At 37.4% G+C, this 16804-nt stretch overlaps 1 protein-coding gene across 4 annotated transcripts in view; it reads left to right on the forward strand.

The window, feature by feature from the left end:
• MARK3 (microtubule affinity regulating kinase 3) overlaps positions 1-16804 on the forward strand; it is a 120398-nt gene that overhangs the window by 7480 nt on the left and 96114 nt on the right. For all 4 annotated transcript variants that reach the window (XM_074213175.1, XM_074213170.1, XM_074213171.1 and 1 more), the window contains exon 2: positions 14446-14637. In XM_074213175.1, the coding sequence (XP_074069276.1) occupies positions 14446-14637 (192 nt within the window). The remainder of the gene's footprint in view (positions 1-14445; positions 14638-16804) is intronic.

Raw genomic sequence — 16804 nt, forward strand, 5'->3', positions numbered from 1 at the left:
ATGAGTACCATACTTCAACTGAATGTATTGAAGGCTTATTAGAAAATGGTTTCTAAATGAAATTCCTTATTGATGAGATTTTCAAATGTTAAATTTGTAATTTTGAACCATACATCTTAAAATATAAAATTTTCCTCCCTAAGTCCTCTATTCTGTCTGTGTTATTCCTATTAAATTAAACCCGTGGATAGGTGAGTTTTAAAAACCTTAGAACAGGAAGTATTTTCTAGAGATCAGCCAGGCTAGTTTCTATCTCTAATTAAAACTTTTAGACAAAGTAATACTTTAAATCTCAGCCAACTTCCTGCATGTGATACAATTAATAGCATTCCTAGCCCTTCCCCTTCCTCCTCTTGTCCCTATTTCCCCTCCTCATCAGTTCTTTTCTCTTCTCTTGGACCTGTTAGTGCTAGATAAGTCTTTTCCAGTTTATACTGGATGGTATTAAAGAGGTTGCTGGCTTTTTTTTCATATGGCATCAAAAAAATTGATTAGAATTAAATTTATTTAGAATCTGTGATTTTCTTAGTTTGGAAACCCTTCCATCTGAATCTCAGGTTATAATAGTTACATGGTTATTAAATGTCACACCTCTGATGCCAGGTAAGGACTATTTGACAGAAACCTATGGGGAAAAAATAGACAGCAGTCTGGTAGAAATTAGGTTTGGATCCCATAGCTCATACCGTGTATCAAGATAAATTCCAAATGGCTATGTGGATTAGATAGAAAAAAATTGCATCATAAATAGAAGAAATTGCCTATAGGTAGGGAAAGAGTTCATGACTAATCAAATGATAGGATCACATAAGATGAAATGAGTAATTTTGATTATCTAAAAATGTTTTTTGCAAATAAAAATTTGAAGGAAACAGGGTAGCTGGGGGTGGGGGGAGAAGAGAAAGGTCTCATTCAAGATAAATAAGAGACTTATTCAAAGTTATAAGACACAGACATTGTCCAGTAGATTGATGGTCAAAGGATGTGATAGTTTTCTGAAGAAGAAATCTAAGTTATCCACAATCATTAAGAAAAAAACCCTAAATCACTAATAGAAAAAAGACAAAGAAAATTCTTCTTAACCTATCAGACTGACAGAAATCTTAAGAGAGTTCATAATTGTTGGAGGAGCTGTGGGGAAAATAGGTAGACAAATGGACTCTTGTGAAACTTTTGATTTGGTCTCTATATTCTGGAAAGCAGTTTGACTGCTATGCCCAGAAAATTACCAAACTGAATTTACCCTTTGACCCTGCCACAATACCACTACTTGGTCTTTACCCAAAAGAAATTAGAAGAATCTATATGTACAAAAATATTTATAGCTCTTTTTGTAATAGCCAAAAATTGAAAACTAAGTGGCTGTACTTTAGGGAATGACTAATCAAATTGTGTTATGTGAAGGAAATGGAATATGATTATACCATAAGAAATGATTGTTAGGGGCGGCTAGGTGGCGTAGTGGATAAAGCACTGGCCTTGGAGTCAGCAGTACCTGGGTTCAAATCCAGCCTCAGACACTTAATAATTACCTGGCTGTGTGGCCTTGGGCAGGCCACCTAACCCCATTTGTCTTGCAAAAACCTAAAAAAAAACCCCGATTGTTTTAGAAGAAACCAGGAGACCTCTAAACAAAGCAAACCCAGCAGAACTAAGAACAGTTTACACTGTAATTTAGAGAAAAACAACTTTAAAAGACTTTAGAACTTTGACCAATGCAATTAAAAGACTAAAGAGACTAAAAGGACAAGGCTTAAACATGCAACTTATTTTATTCAGAAGAGAGAAATGATTAACTTAAAATCCAGAAAGAGATATACATATTTAGACATGGTTAATTGGGGGTATTGGTTTTGGTGGATTATTTCAGTATGTATGGAGAGATTTTGTGAATTGAAGAAAACTGGTTTGACTGGTATATCCTCAGACTCTCAGGATGCATGGAAGACTTGGAGACCGGGCATTGCCATCTCCCCCCTGGATGGCAGTGAAAAGTTAAGTTCATTTTGAACTTATTATTCATTCTTCCCTTTTTTATTGGGCTTTTGGAAAGTTTGAAAAGGTCTCTCATTTCATTGATCTTGTTCAAATTGTTATCTTCCCCTGTTGATCATAGGTCAGTCCTATTTATTAGTGTTATATTATCTCATTGTGTAAAACTCTACTTAAAGTTTGAGTCTTAAGGGTCTCTGGGCCTTCTACTAGAGTGTAAGATACTATTGCATTGCCAGATGCATGTCTCATCAATCCTTCTCCCACCCCTCATCTCCCAACACATGCTGTCTTTCTTTGGATTTTAGGCAAAGAACTCTGCACACTGAGATAGTTGCATCTGTTTTCTTACCCTTTTGAGTATATGACTCTGTTCATCCAAACTATCCTGCACTCAGATTTTTTAATAATTTGCTCAGTTAGGGAGGAATTAATGAGAGGGCCAAATTTATAGAAAATTACTTGAAAATTTTTGAAAAGTAAACTTTTTAAAAAACTAACAAATTTGTAGTAATCCTAGTTGGCACAATTCTGTGACTTCCTCCAGCAACCTAAGAATTAGAGCAGAGGGGAAGCTAGGTGGTGTCAGCCATGGCATCAGGAGTTCAAATCCATCCTCAGACACTTAATAATTACCTAGCTGTGTGACCTTGGGCAAGTCACTTCATCCCATTATCTTGCCAAAAAAAGAGAATAATTAGAGCAGAGAAGTGGTAGAAAGGTGGGAGGCGGGACTAGTTAAAGTCTTTGAAGAAAGGAAAGTGAAGCCCTAGATAGGGTGATGGATTTATAGAATAATCCCATCCCAAAAGCATTTATTAAATATCTATTATACACAAAGCATTGACTTAGAGTATATGAAGACAAAAGAAAACAAAGCTAATAAAAAAAGTGACTCAGAAACAGAGGAAAGATTTGGAAATTATGATTAAAAAAAAGAGGAATTTCATAATCTGAGATCAGGGGGGGGGATGGCAATGAAATCCACGAACAATGTAGTGGGTAACAGTCGAAGTGAAGATTAGGTCACTTGAGAGTTTGGGTTGACCTAGGAAACCAGTCATAGAGTATACAGTTAGCATGCATTATGTAGTCTTCAAGATTGAGAAAGGGGATTACAGTTGTAAAGATTGTGAATTGGATACTAAACTCCTTGAGAAAGGGAATCTAGTATCTTTTCACCTGAAGTATCTGGACAGGGTGATAGGGATTGATGAGAATAAATCACGAAAGAAGAGAAAGATTGATAATGGCAGGGGGGAAGGGTTTGGAAATAGCACTGGAGAAAGGAAAAAAATACTCTTTTCTACCTAGTGAATTTTGGCTTAATGATAGGATAACCTGCTCTGAAGACATCCAGGTTTCTTGGAAGTGATGAAGTTTGGAAATTGTGTGAGATCAAACATGGATGCAATGCAATGACTATTTGGATTTTAAGAAGGATAGAATTGAAATTGTTTTCTTATATAGAGATAGTGGATTTAAAATCTAGAAAACAACACATGTATTTAGACGTTTCTTGGTTCTCTGGAAATAACATCTATCTGTTTCAGTTACCTCATTTGTAAAATGAGGATAACAACAGCATTTACATCATAGTTATGAGGATCAAATGAGATAATATTTGAAAAGCCCTTAGCACCAGTACCCATCCCATAGTAAATACTTAAGAAATGCATGTTCCTTTCCCTACTCCCTTATCTTTTCTCATGATATTCAAAGTATTTCCTTTGTCATACTCTTTGCTCCTACAATGGTCTATCCTTCCTACACATCCTTCTAAGATGTGCCTTAAAAGCAATTTCTGTTATTAACTTTTCCTGAGATTTTCTTGGCTACCCCACCTCCCCCAAAGTAAGAACTGTATAAAGTTGGACTATATCTCTCAGTGATCATTTATTCCAACCTATACCTAAAAGATTGCCATCTCTCTTCTACCTTCCACTACAACATATCTGACAGGAGGTCACTCATGGTCTCTGTTAGAAGACTTTTAATGAGGAGGAACTACATCCTAAAGCAAGCCCATTCTCCCATTATGGATAGCACTTATTGTTAAGAAGGGGCAGTTATGGAATATAATATTCCGGAAGGAAAAAGAGCTCAGAATGCAACCAAGAATCAACTACCCAGCAAAACTGAACGTCCTCTTCCAAGGGTCCTCTTCCAAGGAAAAAGATGGACTTTCAATGAACCAGGGGAATTTCAGATGTTCCTGGCCAGAGCTGAACAGAAGGTTTGATCTTCAAATACAGGACTCAGGAGAAGCATAGAGAATGGAGGAGAAGGGGAAAATATGAGGGACTTGATGATGAACTGCATGTATTCCTGCATGGAAAAATGATGCTGATAATTTTCATAAATTTCTCATTTAATAGAGCAGGTAGGAGCTTTTATAGATGCAGCACAGGAGAGAACTGAATTTGAATATATTGTAAAAATGGAGTCAATGGCTAGAAGGGAAATGTAATGGGAGTAAGAGAAAGGAGAGGTGGAATAGGCTAAGATATTTCATATAATAAGATTTTTTTTTTTTTACAATGACCTGTTGCAATGATATGGAAGGGGGGAATGAGGGAACCTTCACTCTCATCAGAGGTGGCTCGGATAGGAAACAGCATATATACTCAATGGGGTATACACATCTGGAGTAAGAAGGAGGGAAGGGGGGGGATGTGAGTGATGGAGGAGAGGGCGGACCATAGGGGAGAGTGGTCAGATATAACACATTTTCTTTTTTACTTCTTGCAAGGTGGGGCTGGGACAACAGGGCTGGGTGGATGCTGAGCCTTAGGGGTGGTATGTGGGCTCAGGGCCTCTTGGCCCCAGGGCAGGGGATCTGTCTGCTGCACCACTCAGCTACCCTACAGCACATTTAAGAAGAGGGACAGAGTGAAAGGAAAGAGAAGATAACAGTGTATGGTAGTGGGGAAGTATGAATGGAGCGAGTTGTGATCAGCAGTGGCAACAGTGGAAAAATATGGAAGTTAGCTTTTGTGATGGACTTGTCATAAAGAATGTGATCCACCCGTGACAGAGCTGTTGGTGTTGGAACACAGACTGAAGCACATTTATTATTATTATTATTATTATTATTATTATTATTATTATTATTATTATTATTATTAGGGTTGTGGGCAAATAGGGTTGGGTGGGTTGCCCAGGACCACACAGCTGGGTGATTGTTGGGTGTCTGGGGCCGTGTTTGGGCTCAGGTTCTCCTGACTGGGGCTGGCGATCTGTCCACTGCGCCACCTCGCTGCCCCTATAATAATTTTTTCTTTTTTTTTTAGGTTTTTGCAAGGCAAATGGGGTTAAGTGGCTTGCCCAAGGCCACACAGCTAGGTAATTATTAAATAGTGTCTGAGACCAAATTTGAACCCAGGTACTCCTGACTCCAAGGCCGGTGCTTTATCCACTACGCCACCTAGATGCCCCTATAATAATTTTTTAATTTTAATTTTTTTCCTCTTTTACTTTACCGCTCATGAGGGTCTATTTTTTTGGGGGGGTATTATGTTTACTCTTAGACAAGAATATTTTAGTAATGTATTAAAAATCATTTGTACAAAAATAAAATAATTTTTTAAAAAAGGAAGGAGCAGATAGATTGTCCAGCAGATAGAGTGCCTGACCTGGAATCAGGCAGTTATTGTTCATTTATTTTAGTTATGTCTGACTCTTTATAACTCTTGAAGGGTTTTTTGGGCAAAGATAACTGAAATAGCTTATCATTTCCTTCTCCAGCTCATTTACAGAGGAGGAAACTGAGATAAACAAAATTAAGTGACTTGTACAGAGTTACACTGCAACTAAGTATCTGAGACTGGGTTTGAATCCAGAAAGAGGCATATCACCCTATCCATTGTACCTACTATTCTGAACTTTACTTGTCATTCAAGATTTCCTGGTTTGGTTTTTATAACCTGTTTTATTCCTCAAATTCCTGACTTAACTACCCAAACTACATTGGACTTATTTATTATTCCAAACTCTCTCTTAACCGGTGGTTTAGCTACTAGAGTCAGTACTAGCTGTATGATTCTGGTCAAGTAATTTAATCCTGTTTGCCTCAGTTTTTTCATCTGTAAAATGAGCCAGAGAAGGAATGGCAAACCATTTCAGTAGCTTTTGCAAAGAAACACTCCCTCCCCCCCCCCAAAAAAAAAAAAGAGGTCACAAAGAGATAGTTGGGACTAGGTGAAAAAACAAAACAGTTGTTGAGAAATTTTTTTTGACCTCAAGCTTAACTTTGCATCACTGCTGGTTTTCCTAAGATCAGCAGGGAACTTAAGAGTGTTGATCTTCTTTACCCCCATCTCCTCCAGGTTAATATTCCTTTCCTTCATTGGCGCCCAGTATGACATGAACTGAAGGGCCGCTCATTCTATATTTTGGATGTTTTCAACTTAACAGTATTCTTCCTAGAGTTGATGCCCAACTTTATGATATTCCATATTTTTTCCCATCTCATCACATGATAAAATGAATTTATGTTCTTGTTTTATATTATGTGGTAGAATTATATACTCCTTGAGGTCATTTACTGGATTATGTCAGAAAATCTTTTCCTGCACAAAGCTCTGCACGTAATAGATTTTCAGTGTTAATATTTCTTGAATGAATCGCTCTTGTCATTAACTTTTCTTTAATACCTATGCTGTTTTATATTTGAGAAAATTTTAAGCATCTTCCACTTTATTTTTTGAATGTTATTTTATTTCATTTTTTTCAAATAAGTTTCCAACGTCCTTTTTTTGTAAGATTTTGAGTTCTGCATTTCTCCACCTTCCTCTTTTCCCCATGACAGTGAATAATCTGAGATACATGCACAGTCATGTTAAACATATTTCCATATTAGTCATTTTGGAACATCTTCCACTTTAATAAGAATTGATTACAATTTATTTTCAGTTGAGTTACTGTCAGATGGGTCTCCTGAAACCATCCTATGTATTAATATTGGTTTAATTAGTACCTATGTGTAAGGAAGAAGTTTAAATAGTCAAAATTTTGAATTAAATTCAGTGACTTTTATTTTGGTTATCTACTGTATGAAAGACAAGTTTACTGGGTGGATAGAGCTGGCCTCAGTTCCTGCCTATAATGGACAAGTCACTTAATGGAAAAGTATCTTAAGACACCCCCCCCTCTCTCTTTTCAATTTATTTATTTATTTTTATATTTTATGCATTTTATTTTTTTAATTTATTTTTTATTCTCATTTTGTACAAATGTTTTTCTTTACATTAATAGAATATACTTGTTTACAAGTAAACAAAATACCCCTCCCCCATGAATATAGATAGCCTTGCTTGGGCAAAAAAGTAAAGGGGGGGAGAAAAAATTATAATTAAAAAAATAATAGTAATAATTGTAGTTATGGCCAGGTGGTGCAATGCACGAAGCACCAGCCCTGGAGTCACGAGCACCCGAGTCCATATCCAGCCTCCTAAACCCAATAATCACCCAGCCATGTGACGTGCAAGCCACCCGATCCCCACTGCCCTGCGAAAACCAAAAAGAAGGGAAAAAAAGACCCAAAATAAAATAAAATAGTAATAATAGTAGGGGTAGCTGGGTGGCAGACAGAGCATTGGCCCTTGAGCCAGGAGCACCTGGGTCCGAATCCAGCCCCAGACACCCAATGATCACCCTGCTATGTGGCCCTAGGCAGGCCACCCAGCCCCACTTGCCCTGCACCCTCCCCCAAATAATAATAACAAAAATGTGTTTCAGTCTTTGTTCCAACATCATCAACTCTGTCGTGAGTGGATCACATTCTTTATGATAAGTCCATCACAAAAGTTACTTCCATATTTTTCCAATGTTGCCATTGCTGGTCGCAACTCCCTCCTTTCTTATTTCTCCACTACCATGTACTATATTTTCTCTCTTCTTTCACTCTGACTCTGCTGTAGGGTCGCTGAGTGGCGCAGCAGACAGATCCCTGGTCCTGGGGCCAAGAAGCCCTGAGCCCCATACCACCCCTTAGGCCCAGAATCCCCGTGGCCCTATGGTCCTGGGCAGGCCATCCAATCCCAGCCCCTTGCAAGAAGTAAAAAAAGAAAATGTGTTATATCTGACCACTGTCCCCCCATGGTCCATCCTCTCCTCTTTTATTCACATCCCTACCCCTTCCCCCTGCTCCTCCCTCCTTCTTACTCCAGTTGTCTATACCCCATTGAGTATATTTGCTGTTTTCCTCTCCTAGCCATCTCTGATGAGAGCAAAGGTTCCCTCATTCCCCCTTGCCTCCCCCCTTCCATATCATTGCAATAGCTCATTGTAATAAAAAAAAATCTTATTATGTGAAATAGCTTGGACTATTCCCCCTCTCCTTTTTCTTTCTCCCATTCCATTTCTCTTTTTTTCTTATTGACTCCATTTTTACACCATATTTTATCTTCGAATTCAGCTTTCTCCTGTGCTTCAACTATAAAAGCTCCCTCTACCTGCTCTATTAACTGAGATGGTTCATATGAATATTATCAGTATCATTTTTCTATACATGCAGTTCATCCTCATTAAGTTCCTCATATTTCCCCCTCTCCTCCAAACTCCATGCTTCACCTGAGTCCTGTATCTGAAGATCAAACCTTCTGTTCAGCTCTGGCCATTCCAAAAGGAACCTTCGAAATTCCCCTGCTGGAAGAGGACATTCAGCCTTGCTGGGTAGTTGATTCTTGGCTGCATTCTAAGCTCTTTTGCCTTCTGGTATATTGTATTCCAAGCCCTACGAGCTTCCAATGTAGTTGCTTCTAAGTCCTGTGTGATCCTGACTGCAGCTCCACAATATTTGAACTGTGTCCTTCTGGCTGCTTGTAATATTTTCTCTTTGACTTGGGAGTGCTGGAACTTGCCTATAATATTCCTGGGGGTTGGTTTTTTGGGATCTCTTTCTGGGGGGATCGGTGGATTCTCTCCATTTCTATTTTGCCCTCTGCTTCTAGAATATCAGGGCAATTTTCCTGTAGTAATTCTTTGAAAATGATGTCAAGGCTCTTTTCCTGATCATGACTTTCAGGTATTCCAATAATTTTCAAATTATCTTTCCTAAGTCTGTTTTCCATATCAGTTGTTTTTTCAATGAGATATTTCACATTTTCTTCTAATTTTTCATTTTTTTGGTTTTGAAGTATTGATTCCTGATTTCTGGTAAATTCATCAATCTCCCTGAATTCTATTCTTTGTCTGAAGGATTTGTTCTCCTCAGAGAGTTTTCTTATCTCTTTTTCCATCTGGGCAATTTTGCTTTTTAAAGCATTCTTCTCAATAACTTTTTGAACTGTTTTATCCATTTGACCTAAGCTGTTTTTTAGTATGCTATTTTCTTCAGCATTTTTTTGGACTTCCTTGACTAAGCTGCTGACTTCATTTTCATGTTTTTCCTGCATCTCTCTCCTTTCTTTTCCCAGTTTTTCTTCTAACTCCCTCATTTGATTTTCAAAGTCTTTTTTGAGCTCTATCATAGCCTGAGCCCAATTTCTGTTTTTCTTGGAGTCTTTAGATGCAGGAGCTTGTGCTTCCTCATCTTCAGACTGAGTATTTTGATCCTTCTTGGGCTCATTTGCAAAATATTTCTCAGTGGTCTTCCTCTTGTTTCTTTGTTCATTTTCCCAGCCTAAGCCTGTTTTTTGGGGGTGCTTCCTGAGCTTTTGGGACACTCCCACAAGGGTCTCAGTGTGTGAGGCTCTGTCCTCCCTCCTGGTCTGTGAATGACCATAAGCTCCCCCACTCTGCCACAGGGCTGAGTTGGAGGGGGCCCTGCTGTTCTATGGGGGGGCCTAGGCTGTGATCAGGATCTGAATGTGGTCAGAGCCCCAGAGTCCTGTTCCAGGGGCAGAGGACAGAGCTCTGCAGTCTCTCTTCACTCAGCTCAATGGGCTCATGCCCTGGGGGCTCCTGCTTACCGGCTCTGCCTGCTTCTGTTTCTGGGTTTAGGCTGCGGAAAGACCAAGCTGCTGGCTGTGTGCCCTGAGGGCTGGGCTCCACGTGCTCGCTCTGGCAGGGGTCCCCCCCGCTGTTCCCCCACTTTGTGCCGGTGCTCCCTGGGGTGCAGCTCAGGAGACTGGCCCGCTGCTGTGAGCTGAGGCTCCCAGAGCCCTGGGGCTGCCTCCGGGAGGCTGAAGTTCTTTCGCTCTGGGGGGCCACCCCTCTGGCGGGCCGCCCCTCCGGCCCCAGGGAGCAGAGCCTTTTTGCTCTTTTCCAGGTTACCTTGAGTAGGAGAACTGCCTCACTGGGTCCCTTTGTGGATTCTGTCTCTCGAAAGTTTAGTTAGAGTCCTTAGTTTATGAGTTTTTATCAGAGAGCTCCTAAGACTGGATCCCTTCATGTGGCTATCTTGGCTCCGCCCCCTCCCCCCAAGACCCCTCTCTTTAAATAAATTGAAAAGAAGCTGCTGACATTTTTTGGTAAGGACTGTGTTTCTTAAACCTTGATTGCTCTCAGTAATCACAGGTCTAGTCTGTCTTTTATTCCTAGCTACTTTGTGTCTAAGATGTCTGAATATTGTGGAATTTTGCTTCAGGAAAAGATAATAAAATTGACAAATAGAAAGTTGATAAATAATGAGTTGTTTTTGATGAGTTCAAGCCACCTGACCTGTATTAATTACCTTCTAGGTTATTGAAAAAATTGGCATTTGAGATTGAGTCATTATCAGTGATACTTGAAAGATAATATATGCAAAATGCCTTGTAAAACTTAACTTCTTTATAATTTTGTTGTGTCTGGAAATGATCTGCAATATTGTCCTCCCCCAAACTGCCCTTTCCCCATGTCAATTACCAAATGGATTTAAAGAAAAGGGAAGAAAATAGAACCTGAAACTAAGTACAGTGAACTTGACTTGCTTCCAAAATTTCCAAAATGTATCATTAAAGGTTAATGATTCATGAATGCCTTGGAAAGGAAAATACTGATAACAAAATCTGCATACATTCAGGGTGAATCTAGACTCTCAAGATATTGGAGTGACTGTGGAAGCACAATCATTTAGACTACTCCAAGGATGAAAAAAATTCTTTAGACTAAATAATGATCAAGAAATATGAGGAGAAGCTATAATCTTTGCATTTTGCTAGCCTAGAATTGCACAAAAAGATGGCCAAAAGACTGCTGTCCTAGGAAGGGAATCCAGACAAAAAAGTGCAGTTCGGTTTCATGGAAACCTTCCAGTTTAGGATGAGGGGTAAACCAGGGAAACCTGTGCCTGATCGTGTGGCTATCAGGACATGGGAACCAGATTCAGGGTATGTTTAAGGACATCTGGAGCATATATTTGAGCTTCTCCTTAACCTGGGCTTGGCACCCTATGGACCCAGACCAGAAGAATAAGAACCAGGGCTCACACTGGATAATATTAATAATATTTATATAGCTCCTCCTATGTGTCAGACACTGCTAAGTACTTTACAAATGTTATCTCATTTGATCCTCACAACAACCCTGTAAGGGAAGTATTATTATCATCTCCATTTTAGAGTTATTTGCCCAAGATCATAGAGCTGTTAAGTATTTAAAGCCTATGTCTTTCCGACTTAAGACCTGGGGCCCTATCACCTGTGCCACCTAGTCTCCTGTACTGTAGCTGCTCCTGAAGTCCTTCAAGAATAGTTATTAACAGGGTGGCTAGGTGGCGCAGTGGATTCAGGAGTACCTGAGTTCAAATGCTGCCTGAGACACTTAATAATTCCTAGCTGTGTGGCCTTGGGCAAATCACTTAACCCCATTTGCCTTGCAAAAAAACTAAAAAAAATGAGTTGAAAATGATACTAGAAAAAAGTGCAATATGCAAATTAAGAAAAGAGAATTTGAAAGAAAAAGAATTCAGTTCAGTTTCAGATATATTTAAGTTTAATATGTCTATAGAACATCCAATTCAGAATGTCTACTAGACAAGAGAAGAGAATCTGGAGGGTGAAAGTGGTTGATTGAATTTATGTGAGCTTATGAGATCAAGAAGTGATCTCAAGTATAAAGAGAGAAGAGGGCCCAGGATATATTATGGCACAATGACTGACCTCACCTCTAACCATTTTTGAGGATTAGAGAGAGGGCAGTACCATGGCAGCATAGCCATGTCTGTCCCTGTCATTGACAGTTAATGCGGACAAGGATGGCAGATACCTTCTTAATGAGAATATTCTTAGCCGCACAAAACTGTTAAATTTTTGGTGGGAGCATTCACACCTCATTAAACCATACAGATCAAGTCATGATTTGATGCTTTTCTGTAGACTTTTGATGTAAATGTTAATGCAATTTAAGCTTTAAATTGTGCCATTTGCACTTTTTTTCCTTGAAAGTTAATGGTTAAATATTTACCAGACTACACAATACTACATATTTTCCTCCATTATGAATATGTTGAACCTTGATGGAATTGGACTGCATGATATACATATAAATGTGATTTTTTTTTTCCCTTTAGAGTAATTGAGATGAGATTGTCCTAAGAAAAATTAAGCAACGGGTTTAAGCTTTAGATGACCTTGAGTCTTAAAACATTTCCTGTATTCTCTAAAATTGAAGAGTAAACACTTTTTGCTTAAAATTGAGTGTAGTGTTATTTGTGTGCCCCATTTTTAAGAAGACATGATATATACGGGGCGCTAGGTAGCACAGTGGATAAAGCACCGGCCCTGGAGTCAGGAGTACCTGGATTCAAATCTGGTTTCAGACACTTAATAATTACCTAGCTGTGTGGCCTTGGGCAAGCCACTTAACCCCATTGCCTAGCAAAAACCTTTAAAAAAAAAAGGAAAAAAAAGACATGATATATGAACAACTGAATTTACAAAATAACTGGGGATGTGAAGAAAGTTTTAAAAAAAGCCACTGTTCTTAAGGAACTTGTATTCTAATGAGGATAGACATATGACAAACAATTGTGGACAAAATAGAATTGGAGAAAATCAATAGAGGGAATGCAGTTCTAGTGTCAAAAGACATATCAAGGAGACTGCTTGTAGAAGATGGGATTTTAGTTGTGATTTTGAAGGTAGGAAAAACACAGATAAGGAGGGGGAGAATTCCACATATGAGGAATAGCTAACCAGTGAAAATTCCCTGAGTTTGGAGATATGGAATGGCTATGGGTTAAGATGTGAATAAGGTATATAAAGACTGGAGAGTTGAATTTTAAGTTATGAAGGGCTTTCAATGCCTGAAGATTTTATGATGTCCCAAAAGTCTAAATAAATTGGAAATGATGAGGAGTCAGTGGAATTTATTGATTAAGAAAAGGGATAACTTGATCAGGTGAATTTGATAGCAAAGTGGAAAATGGATGGGCCTCCATGGGGAATGGTTTGGGATCAAATTCTAGTCTCAGGGAAACCAACCAGAAAATCAAGTGCATAGTAGAAGTTGAGCAGAAACCAGAGAAATGTGGGGATGAGGGAAAATTACTTCTATTTAGATCTGAGGAGGAGGTACACTTGAACTGGACTTTTTTTTTTCTCTTAAGATTTTATTTTGAGTTTTACAATTTTTTTCCCCTAATCTTACTTCCCTCCCCCCACTAAACTGAACTTTTAAGATGCATATCATTAGGTCTAAATATCAAGAGACATGGGGAGTGTGTTAATCGTAATTAGGTTTATTTTGGACCATGAATGAAAAATAGGACAAGAGAGAGATTTTTCCTCAACAAGAGAAAAGTCACTAAAAGTGTCTCCAATACAGTTGTCCTGAAAGGTGGTAGTAGAGCTCATTGGGAAGAGACTAGTTAAGTGAGACAAAAACTTGGGCCACCTCTAGTACTCCAAGACAACTTAAGAGAACAGTTTACAAAAGGTATATATGTCGCCTTAGAGGAGGTAGGTGAAGGAGAGATGGTCTAAAGATGCTATTTAGTTTTAAAAGTTGTATTTAAAAGTTGAGAGCTTATAACTTGGAAAATTATTTAAGTTAGCAACTTATGTGGTTATGTGACTAATATTAGTGTTTAAAGGTGTACCTTTTGAATATTGAATAGTGGAAATTTTAGGAAAGCTTGATTTTAGATAACTTATACAGAATCAGTTTTGGTCTTGAGCAAAATTACTTCTAACTGTAAGTTTAAAGTTTGTAAATGAGGATGGTACTTGTCTGCAAACTTATTCCATATAGGTTTGTTGTGAAGAGCAAATATAATTATGCACAAATGCTTTTGGGAAAGGGTTCTATAAACCTAAATCCTTATTATCGGTGTTTTAAGAGAATCATAATTGTAAATTAGTTTGCTTTTTCAAATCAATAACAATTTCCTACATTTCTATTCTTTTCCTCTTAAATTTAAGATTGAGAGGTTTTAAATAAATGCTTACAGAAGTTGATGACATTAGGAAGCTAAAATTCATTTTAATTTATAAGCAGTAATGTTATTCTACTAGAGACTCTTAACATTTGTCAAGTACTGTGTGTTCTTTTATATCCTTATTCTCGCACATGTTGTTATTACCTTAGCACACATCTCATGGAGATGGACGTCAAGAAATTACCTCTCGAACTGGGCGCTCTGGAGCTCGCTGTAGAAACTCAATAGCTTCCTGTGCAGATGAACAACCTCATATTGGAAACTACAGACTTCTGAAAACAATCGGCAAGGGAAATTTTGCAAAAGTAAAACTGGCAAGACATATCCTTACAGGCAGAGAAGTAAGTATGGATTATTACATTTTTTTTTGTAAAGAAAAGTGTCTATGATAATCTGTGTCTGTTAAATGTTAAAATGAATATGATTCTTCAGAAGTGAATACAGAAGTTAATACATAAAATAATACAGAATAACAATAGGTGTTTTGTTTTTATCCCCAGCATCTCAGACCAGACCTGGCATTCACATAGTAGACTTTTATTAATTGTATAGTGCAGAGATAAAGTAAATTAACCATTAATTTTCAGTGAGTGCTGGAACCAGAATTTGAACTCAGGTAGTCTGACTCTAATGTCATCAGTTTTTCCATTGTATTGTGCTTCAGTCTCTGAATGATTAAAAAGCTAATAATGGTCCTAAAGAATAGAAGCCTAAAAGTGAAAGCAGAATATTAAGAAACTAGTTGGAACAGTTTGAGTGATCTTGAAGTGAGGAAGATTTGGGATCACAACCTTCTCAGATATTCACTATCTATAGTCAATCAACCTAAGATAAGTTTACTTATCTTTAAAATGGAAATAATTGTAACACCTGCCTCGCAGATTTCTTATGAGGATCAAATTAAGTAATATATAGTGTTGAAGAGCTTAAAAAGCAAAATCTCGTACAGCTATATAAATGCTATCATTATCTTTATTATATGTATTATCAGAAAGGGTCATTTACAATTACTATTTTTGCTTAACTATTTTCCTTTGTTCCAAGAGAAGGTTCAATTCCAAGAAGGTTGATAGGATGGGATATCCAGTCCCCACTGTGAATTAAAAACAAACCAAAAAATATATTATTAATACAATTTTTTAAAGCTCACTAAGTATAGAAAGAGACTTTGATGATTTAAGACCTTGATTTCATTCTGAACCAGTTATTAACTCAAAGCCCTTACTTACACTGTATTAGTACTTAGTTTCATCTTTAATAGTCTTATAGCAGAATGAATGCTGAGTGTTCAACCTAGCTATTGTCTGCATTTTGTAAGGTAGAGAAAAATCTTCCCATTTCTTACCTCATAGGATTTTGGTAAGTATAAACAGGAAATATTTTGAGTTCTTTTGAAGAAAGGTATTACTTAGTAAGAATGATAACTTAAAAAAAAATACCAAATCCTTTCCCTTCTGTTATTTAAGGGGTCAATTTCTAGTTGTGGGTATGATACTCTAAGCAGTGCTACAGAAATGGTGCTTGTATATTTTATCAATCATTGTTAATATAAATGTAGTTTTAAAAAATTATTCTTGCTACTAATATGGTCTGTTATGTTTATTATTTTTCTTATATTGAAATTTTAGCCTGTCAAGGGGTTTTTTCCCCTTAAATTCTGAATGATAGGAATAATGAAAGATACTAAAGCTAGACCCAAGATAGGTATGTGGTGTCAAAGAATCAATAATAGGATAGTGCAGACAGGAAATTTTATTGGAGAAATAAAAAAGCAAAGAAAATATTTTTTACTCCTAAAGGTGTCTGTTCAATTCATTGTTGGCAGGAAACTAGCCTGATCCCTCTTGAATACCAGGAATATGTGGAATGGGGAAGGAAGGAATTTCCAAAAAGAGGGATTATAGAAGTGTTTGCTGTTTCCTGAAATACTTTGAGTATTCCACTTTATCATAAAATAATTATTTCTTTGACCTACATGAAGCATATTTCTCTCATAAAAGGGTTGCTTCAAAGGAGACTTTCTTGGATGAGGAAGTATAGATTAGAAGTAGATTGTGGAAGCACTTAGTTGTCAGACTGCAGAATTCGTATTTTGTCTTGTAAACGGTTGGGGGTGCTCACTAAAGACTTTTCCTTTCTTTTACATTGATAGACCTATACTTTAGAGAGTTTATTTTGCCAGCATTACTGGGGTAATTCATTATTTCATAAAAACTGTTCAAAAAACTGTTAAGCAGCATGGCAGAAACATGATTTAAACTAGTCAGTAACATCATACCAAGATATACTACAAATGAATATAAGATTTTGTGTCTACATAAGAGAAAGAAGGAAGAAATTGCTTGTTAGATTATATATAGATAGGAGAACCAAGACCAAACAAGACTCAGAAAAATCACAGAAGGGTAAAATAGAATAGTTTGATTACATTACATAAAAAGTTTTTACTTGAATAAAACTAGTACAACTAAAATTAGAAATAAACTTAGGAAAAGGTAAATGGGGTAA

This window comes from Macrotis lagotis, chromosome 1 (assembly GCF_037893015.1).
Source record: "Macrotis lagotis isolate mMagLag1 chromosome 1, bilby.v1.9.chrom.fasta, whole genome shotgun sequence".
In the NCBI taxonomy this organism is placed as follows: domain Eukaryota; kingdom Metazoa; phylum Chordata; class Mammalia; order Peramelemorphia; family Peramelidae; genus Macrotis; species Macrotis lagotis.